At 53.9% G+C, this 16,498-nt stretch overlaps 6 protein-coding genes across 6 annotated transcripts; 3 read left to right on the top strand and 3 right to left on the bottom strand.

The window, feature by feature from the left end:
* Positions 1-161: 161 nt before the first annotated feature.
* Positions 162-1,967, top strand: QC764_500920 (uncharacterized protein; the record flags this gene model as incomplete). The annotated part of the gene is made up of 1 exon (XM_062947357.1): positions 162-1,967. The coding sequence occupies one exon, from the start codon at positions 162-164 to the stop codon at positions 1,965-1,967; it is 1,806 nt and encodes a 601-aa protein (XP_062798613.1).
* A 528-nt stretch (positions 1,968-2,495) lies between these two features.
* On the top strand, positions 2,496-4,910 carry QC764_500925 (uncharacterized protein). The gene is made up of 3 exons (XM_062947358.1): positions 2,496-2,650; positions 2,789-4,088; positions 4,143-4,910. The coding sequence occupies exons 2-3, from the start codon at positions 3,359-3,361 to the stop codon at positions 4,760-4,762; spliced, it is 1,350 nt and encodes a 449-aa protein (XP_062798612.1). The 5' UTR covers positions 2,496-2,650; positions 2,789-3,358; the 3' UTR covers positions 4,763-4,910.
* A 1,619-nt stretch (positions 4,911-6,529) lies between these two features.
* QC764_500930 (uncharacterized protein) lies at positions 6,530-8,479 on the bottom strand (the record flags this gene model as incomplete). The annotated part of the gene is made up of 2 exons (XM_062947359.1): positions 6,972-8,479; positions 6,530-6,830 (listed from the first exon to the last, which is right to left on the bottom strand). The coding sequence occupies exons 1-2, from the start codon at positions 7,952-7,954 to the stop codon at positions 6,530-6,532; spliced, it is 1,284 nt and encodes a 427-aa protein (XP_062798611.1). The 5' UTR covers positions 7,955-8,479.
* Positions 8,480-9,380: 901 nt separating this feature from the next.
* On the bottom strand, positions 9,381-11,359 carry QC764_500940 (uncharacterized protein; the record flags this gene model as incomplete). The annotated part of the gene is made up of 2 exons (XM_062947360.1): positions 9,381-10,855; positions 10,912-11,359. The coding sequence occupies 2 exons, from the start codon at positions 11,357-11,359 to the stop codon at positions 9,633-9,635; spliced, it is 1,671 nt and encodes a 556-aa protein (XP_062798610.1). The 3' UTR covers positions 9,381-9,632.
* A 546-nt stretch (positions 11,360-11,905) lies between these two features.
* QC764_500950 (uncharacterized protein) lies at positions 11,906-13,286 on the bottom strand (the record flags this gene model as incomplete). The annotated part of the gene is made up of 2 exons (XM_062947361.1): positions 12,722-13,286; positions 11,906-12,656 (listed from the first exon to the last, which is right to left on the bottom strand). Exons 1-2 carry the CDS (start codon positions 13,177-13,179, stop codon positions 11,906-11,908), a joined length of 1,209 nt encoding a protein of 402 aa, XP_062798609.1. The 5' UTR covers positions 13,180-13,286.
* A 614-nt stretch (positions 13,287-13,900) lies between these two features.
* Positions 13,901-16,303, top strand: QC764_500960 (uncharacterized protein; the record flags this gene model as incomplete). Its single annotated transcript, XM_062947362.1, has 1 exon — positions 13,901-16,303. One exon carries the CDS (start codon positions 13,901-13,903, stop codon positions 16,301-16,303), a length of 2,403 nt encoding a protein of 800 aa, XP_062798608.1.
* Positions 16,304-16,498: the final 195 nt, after the last annotated feature.

The raw sequence follows: 16,498 nt of genomic DNA, 5'->3' as shown, positions 1-16,498 counted from the left end.
GGCGACATTTGCAAGCTTCCTTCCTGTTCCGAGTCTGCCTTCGTTCCTTCGCACCATCAGGGAGCCACCACGGCACGGGCACACGGTGAAGCGTCGCTCCTTCCGCCCAAACGGTTGGGCTAGTGACAGTGTCTCCACGGACAAGGGCGAGTACAAACGACATGCCGGCTGCAGACTGTCAAGCTTTGAGATTTTCAACCTCGGACGTTAACTTTGACAAGCCCACGACGTCAACACGCAGCAGCAGCAGACGCAGCAGCGGCAGCATGGTGGCCCTGATGCCGAACCCACACCGCTGCCTCCCCATGCGGAGCCCCATGGCGAGAGCTCTTGTCCTGACTTTTGCTATTCTCGCCATCAGTACCCTCCTTCTCAGATCCAGTGCCGAAGTACAGACCGCCATCATCCAAACGGCCGCGTCAGCCAAGCAAGCGATATATCTCCAGAGACCATTGAAGCATGGCGCCGACTGGCAAGATACACTTCCGACACCAACAGAGCCACACCGGGCCAGCTCCACAGGGGATATTGCGGCTGCATTGGTCAACTCATCCATTCCTATGGACTGCAATTATGACATTGCTCGGCTGAAGCAGTGGAAGGAAAAGTACAAGCTGGGGGGCCAGATTGAGTATACGAAACGATATATCCAGGTTTCCCGTCAGCCCATACGCCGCAAGTCCATGACGGCGCTAAACCAAAGCTTCCTGACCGACACCATCAGGACAGTGGACCTCAACAACCCCGAGCCGTATCAAGCCGAGTCGTGCCCCGAGCCCCTTGTGGCGCCCGTTTCGCAGTCTCCATTCCCCGGAAGTGCCAATGCATCAGAATTCATGTTTGGTGTCTCGACCACGTACAAACGGTTCAGCGATCCGAAGACGAGCCCGGTGAACGAGTGGACGTATTGGTTGACAGATGGGAAGGGGAATACTAACGGTGGGAAGCTGCTTCTGATGCTGTTGGATGCCGAGGATGAGCAGCTGCAGGAGACGCATAACATCTTGACGACGGCAGGGATCGATGTGGATGTGTATCGGTCTAATGTAGAGGATATCATGGCCGTGAGGTATTTGGCATTGGTGCCGACCATGTATAACCACCCGGAAAGGCCGAGGAAGAAGTGGCTCGTGACGTGCGATGATGACACCTTCTTTCCGAGCTTCAATGCGCTGAAGGAGAGGTTTGACGAGTTTGATGACGGGTTTCCGATGTATATTGGGACGTTTTCGGAGGATGTGAATAATATTCAGAGGCATGGGTCGCAGGCGTTCGGGGGCGCAGGGGTGTTTCTGAGTGTGCCCATGGCGGGTTTGGTGGCCGAGAGGTATGAGAGTTGCAAAACGGAGCAGAAGATCAAGGAAGCGAACTCGGGGTGGGGACCGCAGGGGGATATCTTGCTGAGAAAGTGCATTTATGAGAATTCAAACTACAAGCTCACGCTGTTGAATGAGCTGTGGCAGTTGGACTTGTATGGGGATCCGTCTGGGTTTTATGAGTCGGGGATCAAGCCGTTGAGCTTGCATCATTATCGAGGAGGGGGATGGCATGTGGCTTATCCGTGGCATTACACCAAGGTGTCGAATGTCTGTGGAGAGGACTGCATGATGCAGAGGTTTCGGACCGAGGATGATTTTGTGATTGCGAATGGATTTAGTGTGGCGTATTATCCTCAGGGAATCGACTTTGATGTGAACCAGTTCGAGGCGACGTTCCATGCGGCGCCGCAGAACCATGGGTGGAATTTGGATTTTATCATGGGACCGCAGAGGCCGAGCCTGCACAGAACGGGGAGGAAGCTGAGTTGGGATTTGCAGGAGGCTGAGGTGTTGGAGGAGGGGATGGTGGTGAGGCAGGTTTATGTGAGGAGGGCGGATGATTGGAGGTGGAAGAATGTGGATGGGAGCGCCATGGCTGGGCGGGACGGGGTGCTGGAGTTGGTTTGGTTGGGCGACCGTGGACAGTAAGTGATGCCATGACAGGGTATCCAGAGCTGGAGTATTATTTAGGATCGGAGACCAAGATTTCTAGTTTCTTCGTATGATACCTGGGGGGTTGTTCTGCCTGCTTTGAGTAATTTTGGTGGTCAGTCTAAAGCAGTTAATGTTGAGGAGATGGGGTCATATTGGGAAGGCAAAAAATGACAGAGGGATATTTCAATGGTTATGAGACGTTTCTGGTAGATATAGATGCTGATACAAATAACTTATCTTTTTTCTTCCTCTTTTTTCGAAGGCTTTGTTGGAAAAACGGCGTTGGTTGGGACTTTGATGATGCTGGTTCAGATGAAAGCAACGTTGTCTTATGCTTGCGCTTTATGCTCGCGTGTTGTGCTTAAACTTATGCACATGATGTATGTGTTTGTATGCTTGTTGCATCTAATGCTTGGCATGTTATGGCCGGTTTCATGCTTGGCATGATGTGTCAGCTTTTTCTGTGGCCCGTGCGGCTTCAAAAGCCTTGGGCTCCCCCGTGACCAAAGTCGAAAAGAGGCTCCACGTCTCTCCCCATTCATTTCCATCCATCCACCAACTCCATCAAAATCCAACCGTTTCTTCATCGACATTCAGCCTCCGACCTCGAGTCGAGTCGCCATCGGCGCGATGGATGACATCTGCGATGAATCTACTCAGCCATTCTCTACCTTAGGGTCAGTGACTTGATGGTACCGGTGTGACTTCGCCTAGGCCCTCGTGCCTGCGTGAATTACCGTTCCGTCTCTCCCCGACGCCGCACTCGACGTACGCATCGCACAAACCAAGAGCCATCATTATCGACTCCTTGGTAGGCCGTGGGGATAGAGAGATAGCTGGCCACGGCGCTCTTTGCCCTGTCTCCGTTTGTGCGATACCTACCGACATCTGCGTGGTCGCGCAAGAGCGGCGGCATCATCATCACCAACCACACATTTCGGTTCTTTTCTCCATTTTCCATCAATACCGGCGTCGTGCATCTATCGATCCACGACCGTTCCGTACCTCCTGGACGGCACGCTCAAAGCAAGCGTCCTGCGAGTCGAGAGCCATAAAATCTCTCCAAATCTTAATCATCAGGCAACGCCTGTTGAAAGGACTGGGGCTCGAGATAGGCCGCAAGACGGTTGGAGTCAGCTGACCATGGCGCTCTTTGCTGTCTTGCTTCCGTTCGTGGGAGCCCTGCCAACAATTGTGTCGTCTAGCAAGGGCGGCGGTATCTCTTCTTTTTTTGTCCTCTGTCGTGATATTGTTACTGGACCATTGTGTCTAACCGTGCTTACGGGGCTTGTAGCTCGAGGGAGGTAGGTGAAATTGACGGTGACAAGCTTGATGACACCTTGAACGACAGAGTTGATAATCGCGACGGTCCCGATTTTTACGCCATGGACGATTCGAGCGACGATGAAAGACATTGCAAAATAGATTTGAAGGATCGAGCTGGCGTGGTGGAGTGGGAGGATGCGAACCGACACCTGCAACATACTCCCGATCTTCGTATGGATTTGCACGTTGATGCTTCGAACGACCGAGCCCTCTTTGCGCTTCACGGCTGTATATTTCTCAAAGGCGGCAAGCCCAACAAAGTCAACGTTTACATATTCGTCCACCCAGAAAACATACACTCCGTCGGGTACGATCACAGCACTGGTCCCTCTATACCGGCGATGCAGCGTGATCCTTCCAAGAACTTTATCAGCCTTCGCTTCAGCATGACGCAGGCGCCTGTCTTCGTGGTGCCAAAAAATCGTCCTCTGGTACCAAAGGCGCGATCCGAAGGTCTGCTGGATACCATGAAGGCCCTCGCATCTGCTCAAGACTTCACCGTCTACCTGAACATGCTGCAGCTGGTGCCCGAGGTTCGGTATCAGCTCTCGTTGCTGCCGTCTGTCTTTTTGTTCAATGACTTGCAGACCGATGAGAGATGGGCAGCCATTGGTAGGCTGTATCATGGTGCAGGCGGTCAGGTTGTTAACCTTGGCAATGCTGTCGCTGCACCTCGGCCAACGCCTAGTTGCGACAATCTGGGCATGGAGACATTGGAAGAGTTGTCACCGCCACCATATGTTGAGAAGGCTCCCTACCAAAACCCAACACAACTAGCTACCCCGCCAGGTATGTATTTTCATTTACTTCTTTCTTGGTGCATGCTAACATTGGCTTGATAAGATCGAAAACGGCGGCGCACTAGCGAACCGTTGTCTTCCTCGAGAACCGACAAGCGGCTCTTACTCGACTTGGGCCAGGGTCGTGTGTTCAGGGAGAACAACGCCGAACTGGAAAGTCGTATCGAACGGCTTGAGAAGATGTTTCAGGACTCTACACCCGGCCAGGCAGTTCAGGGCTACACTGGGCTGGAAAGTCGCATCGAACGGCTCGAGATGATGATTCTGGAGCCTGCCGCCCGATCACCTTGCAGATACAACAGCGAGGAGGCAGAACATCTCATCAGTCATGTGAATGACCGTATCGATGACCAGTTCACAGGTGTTCACGTCGAACTGCAAGATAAAGTCATGGAGGACACTGAGCGCTTGGTGACTGAGAAAACCGAAGAGTCGCAGGAAGAGCTGCGGAAAGGCCTGCGGGAAACGTTGATGGAAGAGTTACGGGAGGAGCTCATGGACAAGTTACGAGTGGAGCTTCTGGGAACGATAAGAGAAGAGGTCAAGCGAGAGTTGATGGCGGAGATCAAGGTGGAATTGTTCAGAGACATGGCCCAGGCTATGATGGGCGTGGCCTGCGGTACCAGCAGCGAGAAGGCGAAGATGGTTCTGAATAGTATATAGTGTCAACATAGAGCAAAAGTCAGTGGTTCTAACTCAACAAGCTAAGATTACCGGCCTCCCACCTGTGAATGTTTACCGATTTTTTATGAATAATGTCAACCAGTGCTCTTGCAATACATCTAAAGATCTCTTCAACATTCTGAAAACAGCAATATTCATAGCCGTCAGAGTCTAGATGGGAATCCAAAAAGACTTGAAGGTGGATGTTTACTTATTACATGCCTACACACGCTACAGTCTTCACCAAGTAGGTTCAAGATGAGTCCGTTTACAGATAACGCCCCAACAAGGTCCCTCGGCCATTGCCTCAAGATGGACCTACACTCAACGGGAGATGCTAAGTCGGTTCTGGAAAATAGCCGATATGTCCATCAGACATGGAAAAAAACAAAGGAAAAAAAAAAGGAACAGCTACCATGTCTATTTGGGAGAAGTCGCAAAGTATACGGCGGAAGTGTTAAGATTCTTGTGATGCTGATCGCTTTGTTTACCGTGTGGAGGAGGGGTCAGGAGATGGTCAATGAGGGTTCTGAAATTTTTGGGGTTTTCCTTCCGTCAAACACAGGACACTAAACACACTCCCTCCTCCAGTACCTACGTCGGGAACAGTAAGCGCAGTTGAGTGATAAACCTGCAGATCAAGCAGACATGCGAGATTTCAATAAAGATTTCCTGCAAGATAAGCCCAAGGGCCTGGACCGATCTTTCGCCGCCGTCCACTTTGGGAAGTCCGGACTCAGACGCTGCGGCAACGTGCTGCTTGATAGTAATTTCTTCCCCAATCGGCAACAGGTCAACATATGATGGATTGTTGTGCGAGATCCTCTCGAAGTCGTATTTCACTATGTGATTGTCCTTTGTCTGGCCTGTTGAGCTGTTTGAACCACACCATACTTTACCAGTTCAACAAGGCATATACTGTGTATCAGCTGTCAATCAAGGCTTGTGGCTGGGGGACACGACGGGTGCATAACAATCGAGTGTGTTCCTCGGCCAGGTAAGGGTAATCAACACCTCATTCAACTCAACTGCTGCCACCACCACTTCGTCCACTGCTGTTACCCACCATCAAGACGATTTGCACCACTCCAATGCTCAATCATCTTGCCGAGTTGACCTACAGGCAAATAACCATTCTTATCGTCACCCACATGATTGTTCGTCTGCAAATGGCGCATCGCCCACAGCCTAGGAATGTCCATGGCAAGCGGAATGTCGTGCACCTCCCCATCCTCGACATCATGCCTGGGAGTGGAAACCTTGATATGCTGGAAACACTCGCGAGCTTTCAACGGGACATCCTTCCCTAGCCGCCAGGCAAGTGCCCCGATTGCCTGCAGCAGGCGACCAAAGAATGGGTATATTTGAGCGCAAACACTCAACCTGACACAACCGTTTATGAAGAGCTCATGGGTGTCGGACTTGGTGTCTTCAGGGTCGAGTAAGGGGATGAGGGGGACTAGTGAATAGTACAAGGCGAAACCGATGGGATAATGTGGCCTGTTCTGAGACCACTGCAGTAGGGCATCGACTGTCTCTGATATAAATCGAGCATGTTGTATGAACAAATCTTTCACCGTCGTTGTGACAGTGCTCTCATCGGGAAGGGTGAGCTCAGCGGGAAGGGGATGGAGGACTGAGAGAGCGACTTCGCTTTGTTGTAGGCTGGAGTGATAAGTAGGTTAGCAAGCGTTCCAATGTGACGACAGTGGTGGATTTAGGAAAGAGATATATGGTGTAGGCCGAGACACCCGAGCCCAGTTCTAATCACCTGACGTAGCAGCTCGACAACGACGAGTTGGTCTCTGCCTGAAGCTGATTTGAAAACAAATCACACAGCACCCTCCACCGCAAAAGGATGGATTGCCGTATCCCAATATCCTCCCCACTACCCACACCAGTGTTTTGTTCAGCCTCATGCATGGCAATGGTATATTGGATTTCGGCGAGACTGCACAAGGCGTCCGTCAATCTTTCATTCACGTCGCCGTCGGCATCCGCCATCGCTGCATTGCGAGCATCGTCAGCACAAAGTGATGTTTGGATGGGGGTATCCAATTCGAAAAGTCTAGGTACCATCGGCGGTCGTACTAGAGGGGGTCGGTTGTAAAGCAAAAAGGTTCGACTAAAGAGAGACTATACGTCAGCATATGCTCAAGCCATCCGTTCTGTGCGGGACATACCATAAGCAATGCACATAACAACTTACCTCTCCGCCACGAAAATCCCCCATAGAGCTTTCGACAACACACGCCGTTCGAGAGCCTGATCTGGAACATCGTCGCGCAAATATTTTATTCTTGACTCCAAATCTAGGTATTCCAACATGTCAAGGCTCGTCCGCCGAAAGTGTAAGCCGGCACGGTCCCTGCCCAGCAAGGTTGATATCAGGTATAAAAGGTATAAAGCGAGAACCGTAGGCAGAGAGGGTCGGCCATGTTCTCGCTCGAGGATGGATTTCGCTTGGCTCAGGAAGAGCTCGACAAGACCGGTGCTCGAGGTCAACTCAAAACAAGGCATGGCGCAGACGGCATTGGCAAGAAGAGGTGAACACAGCTTGGACGTTGTCAGATTCTTGGCTTGCATGTCGGAGACGAAGACATCTCTGTCAATAGCCGGGAACAGCTGGGAGCCAGGCGAGAAGAAGCGCGCCACCAGCCTCGAAACAACAGCATCGTTGACCAGCGTTGTCCACGGTCGAGCTGGGACGTGTATGTCGATAATTTCATTCGCGTCGGACGGAGAGGGGAGCTTGGCCGGGCTAGAAGAAACAAAAGGCAGCAGCTCGGCATCCCTCAAAGACTGACACACCTCGAATGGGTCGTTGAAAACGCGAAGGCGGGCAAAGATGTTTTCGGCTTCGCGTTGGGGCTTGTCACGGATCGAAGTCAGAAGATGTAACAGGTCGTCCCGCTCTTTCTTGTATCGCGCCTTCTCTCTTTTATCGGCCTGGGTCAGCGTCTCATTGACCTTGGTGGTATAGGTGCACTGGACGCCGTTGTTTAAGCACCGTCCACAGGTCGGCCGTCGGCTGTCGCACTTTGCTTTCTTCTCCCGGCAAAGCTCGCAGGCGGCTATGGAGGCCGATCGTCTCGGTGGCAGAGGGGTACCGGTGGGTGGCGTCTTCAAGCCGGCGCGTGATTCGGAGGGTGGGGGCGCTAAAAGGAGAGGTCGCGGCGGTGGCTTGTCCATATTGTCGAGGCTTGAAGAGGACGACGGGACCTGTCATGAGAAGGATGCGTGAACGCGGATGGCCTGGCTGTCGGGCCTTTCCGTCGCTTGGGTTAGCTGCGCGATGGGGTGGCGAGGGTCTGTCACTTTGTCGGGCTTCAAGGCACGCAAGATATCAGACAGATACCTTGGGTACCGGTACGGGGAGTGGTCCGAAAGGAGGGCAGGGTCAGTCAGGAGTCGGTTGGCTGGAGGGCGCACAAGAAGAGAGTCCAGACTGGTCATGCTGTGCTAGAACGGAGCGGTATTTAGCCATGTTGGCAGAAGCTGGGCATCTGGAGTAGGTCGTAGTTCTAATGTATGGGGCAGAGAGAGCGGCACACGAGAGAGACTCGAGTCCAGGTTGGGATTTGCGAGCGTTTTGGGAAGGTTGTGGAGTCTTAGGTAGGCAGGGGTGCCGTTATCGACTCGTCCTTCAACGGGTAGCAGGACTAAGGTAGCGTAGTCTTGGAACCAAGAGACAAGGATTCGGCTTGGAGGGGTCCTGGGTGGTTCTACCTATATACCTACGTCCATTTAGGGGTCTTGCCGTCCCTTGCCTCCCCCAAACCCTTACCCAGCCGTGACATGCCCCGGGAGTTGGAACGACCGGGCCCGAGACAAGCTCAAAAGAAGCATGTGCTCCCATAAATGAAATAATTGTGACAAGTTGTCACAGTCCTTGAACGCTTCATCAGACCACACGTCCGCAGACTCCAGCATTTCCAATCATTATTAGCCCGAACCCCCTCAACCTAAGAAGCAGGTACCGGGCAACATGGTCCGGTCCGTCCCAAGAAATATCCAAGTGCCGTCCCAGCCTGGCGTTTCCCTCGGGTCACATAAGCTTTGAGCATGTTGCTTGGCACATCGGAGGGCTGTCCGGGGCCGCGACTGAACGCTCTAGAACCATTAGATGCATGAAGCAGCAAACTTTTTTTTCCCAATCACAACTCACGGCGGTCGCTCCGACCCGCGACTGGAAAATTTCATGATATCCGCTCAAGGTGGCACTGCTTCGATCACGGAGCTTTCTTCGGCCTATCCTCTGTTCGCCAGCGGAAATTACTTCGATGTAAGGTACTTCTGTTGGTGTTCTGGACATTGGCCGCCGCACCAACATGGGGAGGCTTCTTCCTACTTCAGTTGACAGGAACAACAAAAAACTAAGCTTTCGCCCCCCAAGTTAACACGTCTGACCCATCACTAGGTAGGTTCTCATGACTTTGCCAAAAGATAGGAACGGAACAGATCCTCCTAATGACCGGACGACTTGTCTGAACCATGACAGACCGGAACTTTTCTTACGAGCCATATCCCTTGAAAGTTTAGACATCTGCAATCACCAGTGGTGATGCAGCACTGGTAAATAAGGTACCAAGGCAGTAATGCATTGGACACCCAGACACGAGGGGTTGTTCGGACTTGGAGCTTAGGGGTAATGTACATGCAAGGTCGCAGGCGGGCGGAAGCAAGCAGGTGAACGAAGATAGGCAGTCTCGGTTTCAGGGTGCTATCATATTTGGGGGTATTTCGAGATCATAATAACCGTCAGACTTGAGAAGCTAATCCACCAATACCAGTTACATGCTATACGATGCTCATCGTGTCCTCCACGTTATCCCTCCGAAAAACATGCAAACTTCCTTCAACTCCGCACCTAATGCAATCCGGTCTTGGAGTCACCTGCGGGCGGCCTGGTCCCTTGACCCTCCACATATGCAGGAGGGAGGTCCTCTGGCTGCTGCTGGGTCCCACTCGGAGCAAACTCCGAATAGGACGGCGGTGGTGGACTGGTGGGGGACGCAAGCTTCGCCTCTGCGGCGGCCTCGGCAGCCTTAGCATTTACCGCCGGCGTTGTGGGTCTCGGGGCGGTTGCCGAGCTGGAGGAGCCTCCGACATCAAGACCCCTGACACCGGCAGTGACATCGGCAACACCAGACGTGGTCGCTGCAGCGGGAGGCGGCACACCAGCCCCAGGCGCAAAGTTGGGCGTTACTGGGCTGGAACCGCTGTGTCCACGCCACCCAGAGGCACCGCTCAACACCTCAAAGAGTGTCTTGGCTGCAGCAGGTGGTTCTACCTTGCCATCCAGAATCTCCTGTACAGTGACCGGCCGGCCGTAGAATTTGGCATTGGCGGTATCGCGGGACAGAATCACAGTACCGCTGATTTGAACGCCAGCATACACACCGTGTGACTTGACATAACTGTAGACCGGTTTCCCAATGGCCTCACGTAAGGCACTGGGCTTGCGTCCCTTTGTGGGATCTTCCAGGGGGTCAGTCAGCTCACCAGGGGAAAGCGGCGCCGTTTGGAAGTGGGTGTTATCGGCAGAGAGCGGTGGAGACGTGGCCGTTGGAGGGTGTTGTGGCGAGGTCTTCTCCTTCTCTTTGCCCTTCTGGTTCGCCGGAACGCCCCAGTCAAGAGAACCACCAGCGCCAAAAGGACCGGCAGTAACCGCGAGATCGGACCCGAGGCTCATGCGAGTCTTTGTGAAGAGGTCAAGAGCTTCCTTGGTGTTGATGACAACGACACAGTCGTAAATCTCTGCGCCGATAACGAAGCCACCTCCCACGCCCCCAACCTTGATGCCGCTGGGTGGAGACCAGCTGCCATCAGGCTTGCGGGCGATCAGGATGCCACTACCGCCCGAGACGGTTCCCTGGAAACCCGCACGGAAGGCCGTGAAGATAGCCAGGCCCTGGGCTTTCGCAATGACCTTGGAAGGTATCGTGAGAAGTACCTTGGGTTTCTTTGTCTTGGCAGAATCTGTGTGTTTGCCATCGGTAGCCGAGGCCTCGGTGTCCGTCGCAGCTGGTGCGGGTGTGGGTGCTGGCGTTGAAGAAGGTTGCTGCGCTGCGTCGACATAGATGCCGTCCTCTGGAACATTAATGTTAGCGGCTGACATGGAGGCGCAACCATGGAGCTGTACTTACTGCAGAATGCCCTCAAAATCCTGGCAGCTTTTTCACATTCCTTGTCCAGAGACTCGGCAATGAAGCCTTCAGCGCCCGTCTTGCGGGCCATCGCGTTGACTGCCGGGCCAACATGGGTCGTCAAGCTTTCTGAGGCCTTTTGGTAGTACTCCTTGAAGGAGAATTTGGACTTCTTCTTGGTTTCGCCATCGTGGTGACCATCTCCAGACGGCGGGAACTGGGGCGGGTGCTCGGATGTCGGCGTCGCGTTGTAGATGTCGTCGTCGGCACCGCCTGTGGGCGGCGCAAACTGAGGATGCCTCGGGTTGTAATCTGGGATAGGGGTCTCGTCAGGATGCTTTGGCACCTGTGTCTGTGTGGTCTGGATGGGCGGGGGGCCGGGAGGCGGGGGCGGAAACGACTGCTTGTCTGCAGGCTCCAGCGGCGGCTTCTGGTCGGATGAGCTCATGATGATGATTCGGTATTTCTGACTTGGAGGAGACTTGGAAGATGGTCGCAGTGTAAACCAATCTGGGTTGGGCGGGAGATTGGCAGATTAGCGGCTGTGTCAACTCCTACTGGTGGGTCAATTGTCGGAATGTCCAAGAACGTGGAAGTTCCAAGAAGCGGGGTGGTTTGCTTGTGTGCTTGCTACCTTATACTCCAACGTCTGAGATGCTGAGATGGTTCCAAGCGCTGTTGCCAGGCGGAGGGAACACGAAGCTTGTGGCTTTGTATCAGAAGGTCGACCTCGATGTCCTTCTGTTTGCATCTATCTACAGTATCGTGATTGCACAGCACGTGGGAGTGCTACGGCACTGATGTCATAATTGAGGCTGAGCTGTGGCGTCCGTTGCCATCACCCTTGCACGCGTGGCAGGCCGCGAATGCATGTCGACAGCCAAAAATTCTCCGATTGGCTGCTGTGGCTCAATCTGGGCTCCCTCAACAATTCCCATCTATTCAGTATCTCGGACTATAGGCATCTACAGATTTTCCGACTCCGCTCTGACTCCTACTCGTTTCCAGGCTGTGTCTTGTTTTGGCCAGCAAGCCACTCATCGATATTGACCTTGTTCTTCAACAACTCGGGCAAGCTTAACACACTCAAGCTCAGCTCATCAGGCCCGCCGTCGAAGATGGCCGCGCCGAGAACCATCAGGTGCTCCGGATACTTGTTGAACACATGCAACGCCCTGGAGTAGGCACTAGGTTGGCTGCAAGGGTGCATCTCCCACTTGTCGGGATCACCACCAAACTGGTTCGAATATAGCTCATCCCGGTCCGCGTCACTCACGATGATGGTGCCGTTGCCGCCGGGGTAAGGCGACCAGACCACATAAGGCGACGCGTTCGGCGCGACCTTGCCTTCGATGACAATCGGAATCCCAGGCGCCTCGTCGAACTTGGTTGGGTCCGGTGCAAGACGGTAGTAGACGGGATAGTTGACGCCGTGGGATGAAGAGTTGCCAACCGGGAACTCATACACTAGAATCCACTGTTTCAAGGGCGCGATGTAGGCGACGACAGTCATGCCGGGCCGGGCCAGATACTCGTCATACGCAACGTCATTCACCACAGGACCCCATGTCTTCAGATCAGTTGATCGCTGGTGAGCCAGCTTTTGGCCGTGAAGAGGGTCGCGCTGGTCCGAGTAGTATACGATCAGCTCGTCGTTGTGGACCAAGAGGAAGGGCTCCCAGATAGGGTCAGCACCGTTTGTGGTGTTCGGCCTGCCGCCAGCAGCGACATTTGACACAAAGGACCTTGCGAATGGTGATGTCAGCATTGGTCCCCACGTTGACGACAAACACAGGACCAGAAAACCTACCAGGACCGAGCCTTGTCTGTCGACGCATACAAGTCGATACGGGTGCCGTTGGCGCTCCAGCTGTTTCCTGACGCCAGAATAGTGCCAGCCTCGAAGCCAGCCAAAGGAGCCGTCAGTTCAAGCAATGCTGGCTGAGCAGACATCCCCCAGCCATTGACTTGGTCAGTGATGTTGGAGACCCATTCCCAGTTCACGCCGCCATCCTTGCTCTCGAACACGGGGAAGGCTGCAGAGGGGGTGAAGAAGTTGGACCCGAGAACTGTGCTAGTAACCAGGAGAGTTCCATCCTCTAGTTCGATATGTCGTGGGTACGAAGCCCTGTGGCCCTCGGGGGGGTCGTAGATGATCCGTTGACCGAAGGTGGTGAATGGTGCCGGGTCTGTCTCTGACCCTTGGGCCAACGCCGAGGCTGCCAGAGCCCCAACAGTCAGAACACACGAGAGAAGGCTTGGAAGCATGGCTGCGGGTAACAGAGCTCGGTTTTCGGTGGACCCTGAGCTTCCATTGCGTAGATGGTGCTGGCGTTTATTTGTTCACGCTCGTCTTCAACATGTTGCTGTCGATGAATTATCCAGCGGACCTCCGGCAATACCATCCATTCTTCCGGTCCTACAAACCCCTCTTCTTGTTGCCACCGTTGATGACGGGCAGCCAGGTAGCAAGCGCTCCACTTGGGTTGTGTGGGAAGAAGTAGCAGGAGCTCGCCGGATGAATATTGATTGCCTCTTTTTATCCATCTCCACGTATCGGCATACATAAGCACACACCGGCGTCTAGGCTACGCGCACCAACAAGGCAGACTTCCTTTCTATGAGCCCAGGAACCTGGGTAAAAATTAAAGGTGTCTCGTTCTCGTCAATCAAGATCGTCGAGGTTGCATCCCGACTATGTTACCCCGAGATAGACGCGCTCCAATGAAGCGCCGGCGCTTGAGACCCAGCCGTCCCCGAAGCACCGGGACAGGAACCCGGACGATGGCACTGCAGAGTAGTGGGGAGCGGGTATTATAGTGGTTAATATCTCAAGTTACCAGAGATCGTCAACTTCCCGATCTTCATGTCGGTTCATGTCGGTGTGGTGTTATTCCATGTTGGACTGTCACCATGGTCTTTATATTGAGGTGATGATGCTGTGCATTCCCCTCTCGACGCAATCTGGCACTTCGTTCATGTTGCAGCCATGAAGTCGTCCGTTTTCTGGGGTGCAAGCCTCACATCGGCTGTTGTCCGGGCCATTGACCTCCCCTTCCAGTTTTATCCCAACTGTGTCGATGACCTCCTTTCTACGAACCAAGTCTGCAACACCACTCTTTCACCTCCTGAAAGAGCTGCCGCCCTCGTTGCCGCCCTGACCCCGGAGGAGAAACTTCAAAACATCGTTAGCAAGTCATTGGGGGCACCTCGGATCGGGCTTCCTGCTTACAACTGGTGGAGCGAGGCTCTTCATGGCGTGGCCTACGCACCTGGCACTCAGTTCTGGCAGGGCGATGGCCCCTTCAACTCTTCCACCTCCTTCCCCATGCCCCTGCTCATGGCGGCCACCTTCGACGATGAGCTGCTGGAGAAGATTGCCGAAGTCATCGGCATCGAAGGTCGAGCCTTTGGCAACGCTGGCTTCTCGGGCCTCGACTACTGGACACCCAATGTAAACCCCTTCAAAGACCCGCGCTGGGGTCGGGGATCGGAAACACCAGGGGAGGATGTCCTGTTGGTCAAGCGCTATGCTGCAGCCATGATCAAAGGCCTGGAGGGTCCCGTGCCGGAAAAAGAGCGAAGAGTGGTTGCAACCTGCAAACATTACGCAGCCAACGACTTTGAGGACTGGAACGGTGCTACCAGGCATAACTTCAATGCGAAGATTTCGTTGCAGGATATGGCCGAGTATTACTTCATGCCGTTCCAGCAATGTGTTCGGGACTCGAGAGTGGGCTCCATCATGTGTGCCTACAACGCGGTCAACGGCGTGCCGTCGTGTGCGAGCCCTTATCTGCTGCAGACAATCTTGAGGGAGCACTGGAACTGGACAGAGCATAACAATTACATTACTAGCGATTGCGAGGCTGTTTTGGATGTTTCTCTGAATCACAAATATGCGGCCACCAACGCGGAGGGCACGGCGATCTCGTTTGAAGCGGGCATGGATACAAGCTGCGAGTATGAGGGTTCCTCTGACATCCCGGGGGCGTGGTCCCAAGGCCTCCTGAAGGAATCCACCGTTGACCGCGCGCTTCTCCGATTATACGAAGGGATAGTCAGAGCAGGTTACTTTGACGGAAAGCAGTCTTTGTATTCCTCCCTCGGCTGGGCAGACGTCAACAAACCCTCCGCCCAGAAACTATCCCTCCAAGCTGCAGTCGATGGCACCGTCCTCCTCAAAAACGACGGGGCACTCCCGTTGTCTGACCTCCTCGACAAGAGCCGCCCCAAAAAAGTCGCCATGATCGGCTTCTGGTCCGACGCCAAAGACAAGCTTCGGGGAGGGTACTCCGGCACGGCAGCCTACCTCCACACCCCAGCCTACGCCGCCTCCCAGCTCGGCATCCCCTTTTCCACCGCCTCTGGTCCCATCCTCCACTCTGACCTCGCCTCCAACCAATCCTGGACTGACAACGCGATGGCCGCGGCAAAAGACGCGGATTACATCCTCTATTTCGGGGGGATCGACACCTCCGCGGCGGGTGAGACAAAAGATCGGTATGACCTCGACTGGCCAGGGGCTCAACTATCTCTCATCAACCTCTTGACCACTCTCAGCAAACCTCTGATCGTCCTCCAAATGGGCGACCAACTAGACAACACACCTTTGCTATCCAACCCCAAAATCAACGCCATCCTCTGGGCCAACTGGCCAGGCCAAGACGGCGGGACGGCAGTGATGGAGTTGGTCACGGGGCTAAAGTCCCCCGCGGGAAGGCTGCCAGTGACGCAGTATCCGAGCAACTTCACCGAGCTGGTCCCCATGACGGACATGGCGCTCCGGCCATCAGCGGGTAATAGCCAGCTTGGGAGGACGTACAGGTGGTACAAGACCCCTGTGCAGGCCTTCGGTTTCGGGCTGCACTACACGACCTTCTCTCCCAAGTTTGGCAAGAAGTTTCCGGCGGTTATTGATGTTGATGAGGTTCTGGAGGGGTGTGATGACAAGTATCTTGACACCTGCCCGCTGCCGGACTTGCCGGTCGTGGTGGAGAACAGGGGGAATCGGACGTCGGATTATGTCGCTTTGGCGTTTGTATCAGCGCCGGGGGTTGGGCCGGGGCCGTGGCCGATCAAGACTTTGGGGGCGTTTACGAGGTTGAGGGGGGTAAAGGGTGGGGAGAAGAGGGAGGGGGGGCTGAAATGGAATTTGGGGAATTTGGCGAGACATGATGAGGAGGGGAATACGGTTGTTTATCCGGGGAAGTATGAGGTTTTGTTGGATGAGCCGACGAAGGCGAGGTTGAGGTTTGAGGTTGTGAGGGGTGGAAAGGGTAAAGGGAAGGTGAAAGGGAAGGGGAAGGCGGCGGAGAAGGGGGGTGTGGTGTTGGATCGGTGGCCCAAGCCTCCTAAGGGACAGGAGCCCCCTGCGATTGAGAGGGTGTGAGAATTCTAGGAAACTTCTTTTGGAACTGCCATGAAATGCTGGATTGATGCAGTCAGCTTATAAGGGTTGAATAGGGGTGAATGAAAAGAAGTATCAAAACTGCGCTTGTATTCCATCCTCATCTTTGATGCCAAAAGAATCCGACTTCAGATCTAAAAAAAAAAAAAAAAAAACAACACTTCTTGCTCACAAAAG

The sequence above is a fragment of the Podospora pseudoanserina genome, chromosome 5, assembly GCF_035222485.1.
Source record: "Podospora pseudoanserina strain CBS 124.78 chromosome 5, whole genome shotgun sequence".
Classification (NCBI taxonomy): Eukaryota; Fungi; Ascomycota; class Sordariomycetes; order Sordariales; family Podosporaceae; genus Podospora; species Podospora pseudoanserina.
This window is presented reverse-complemented; position numbering and strand designations above follow the sequence as displayed.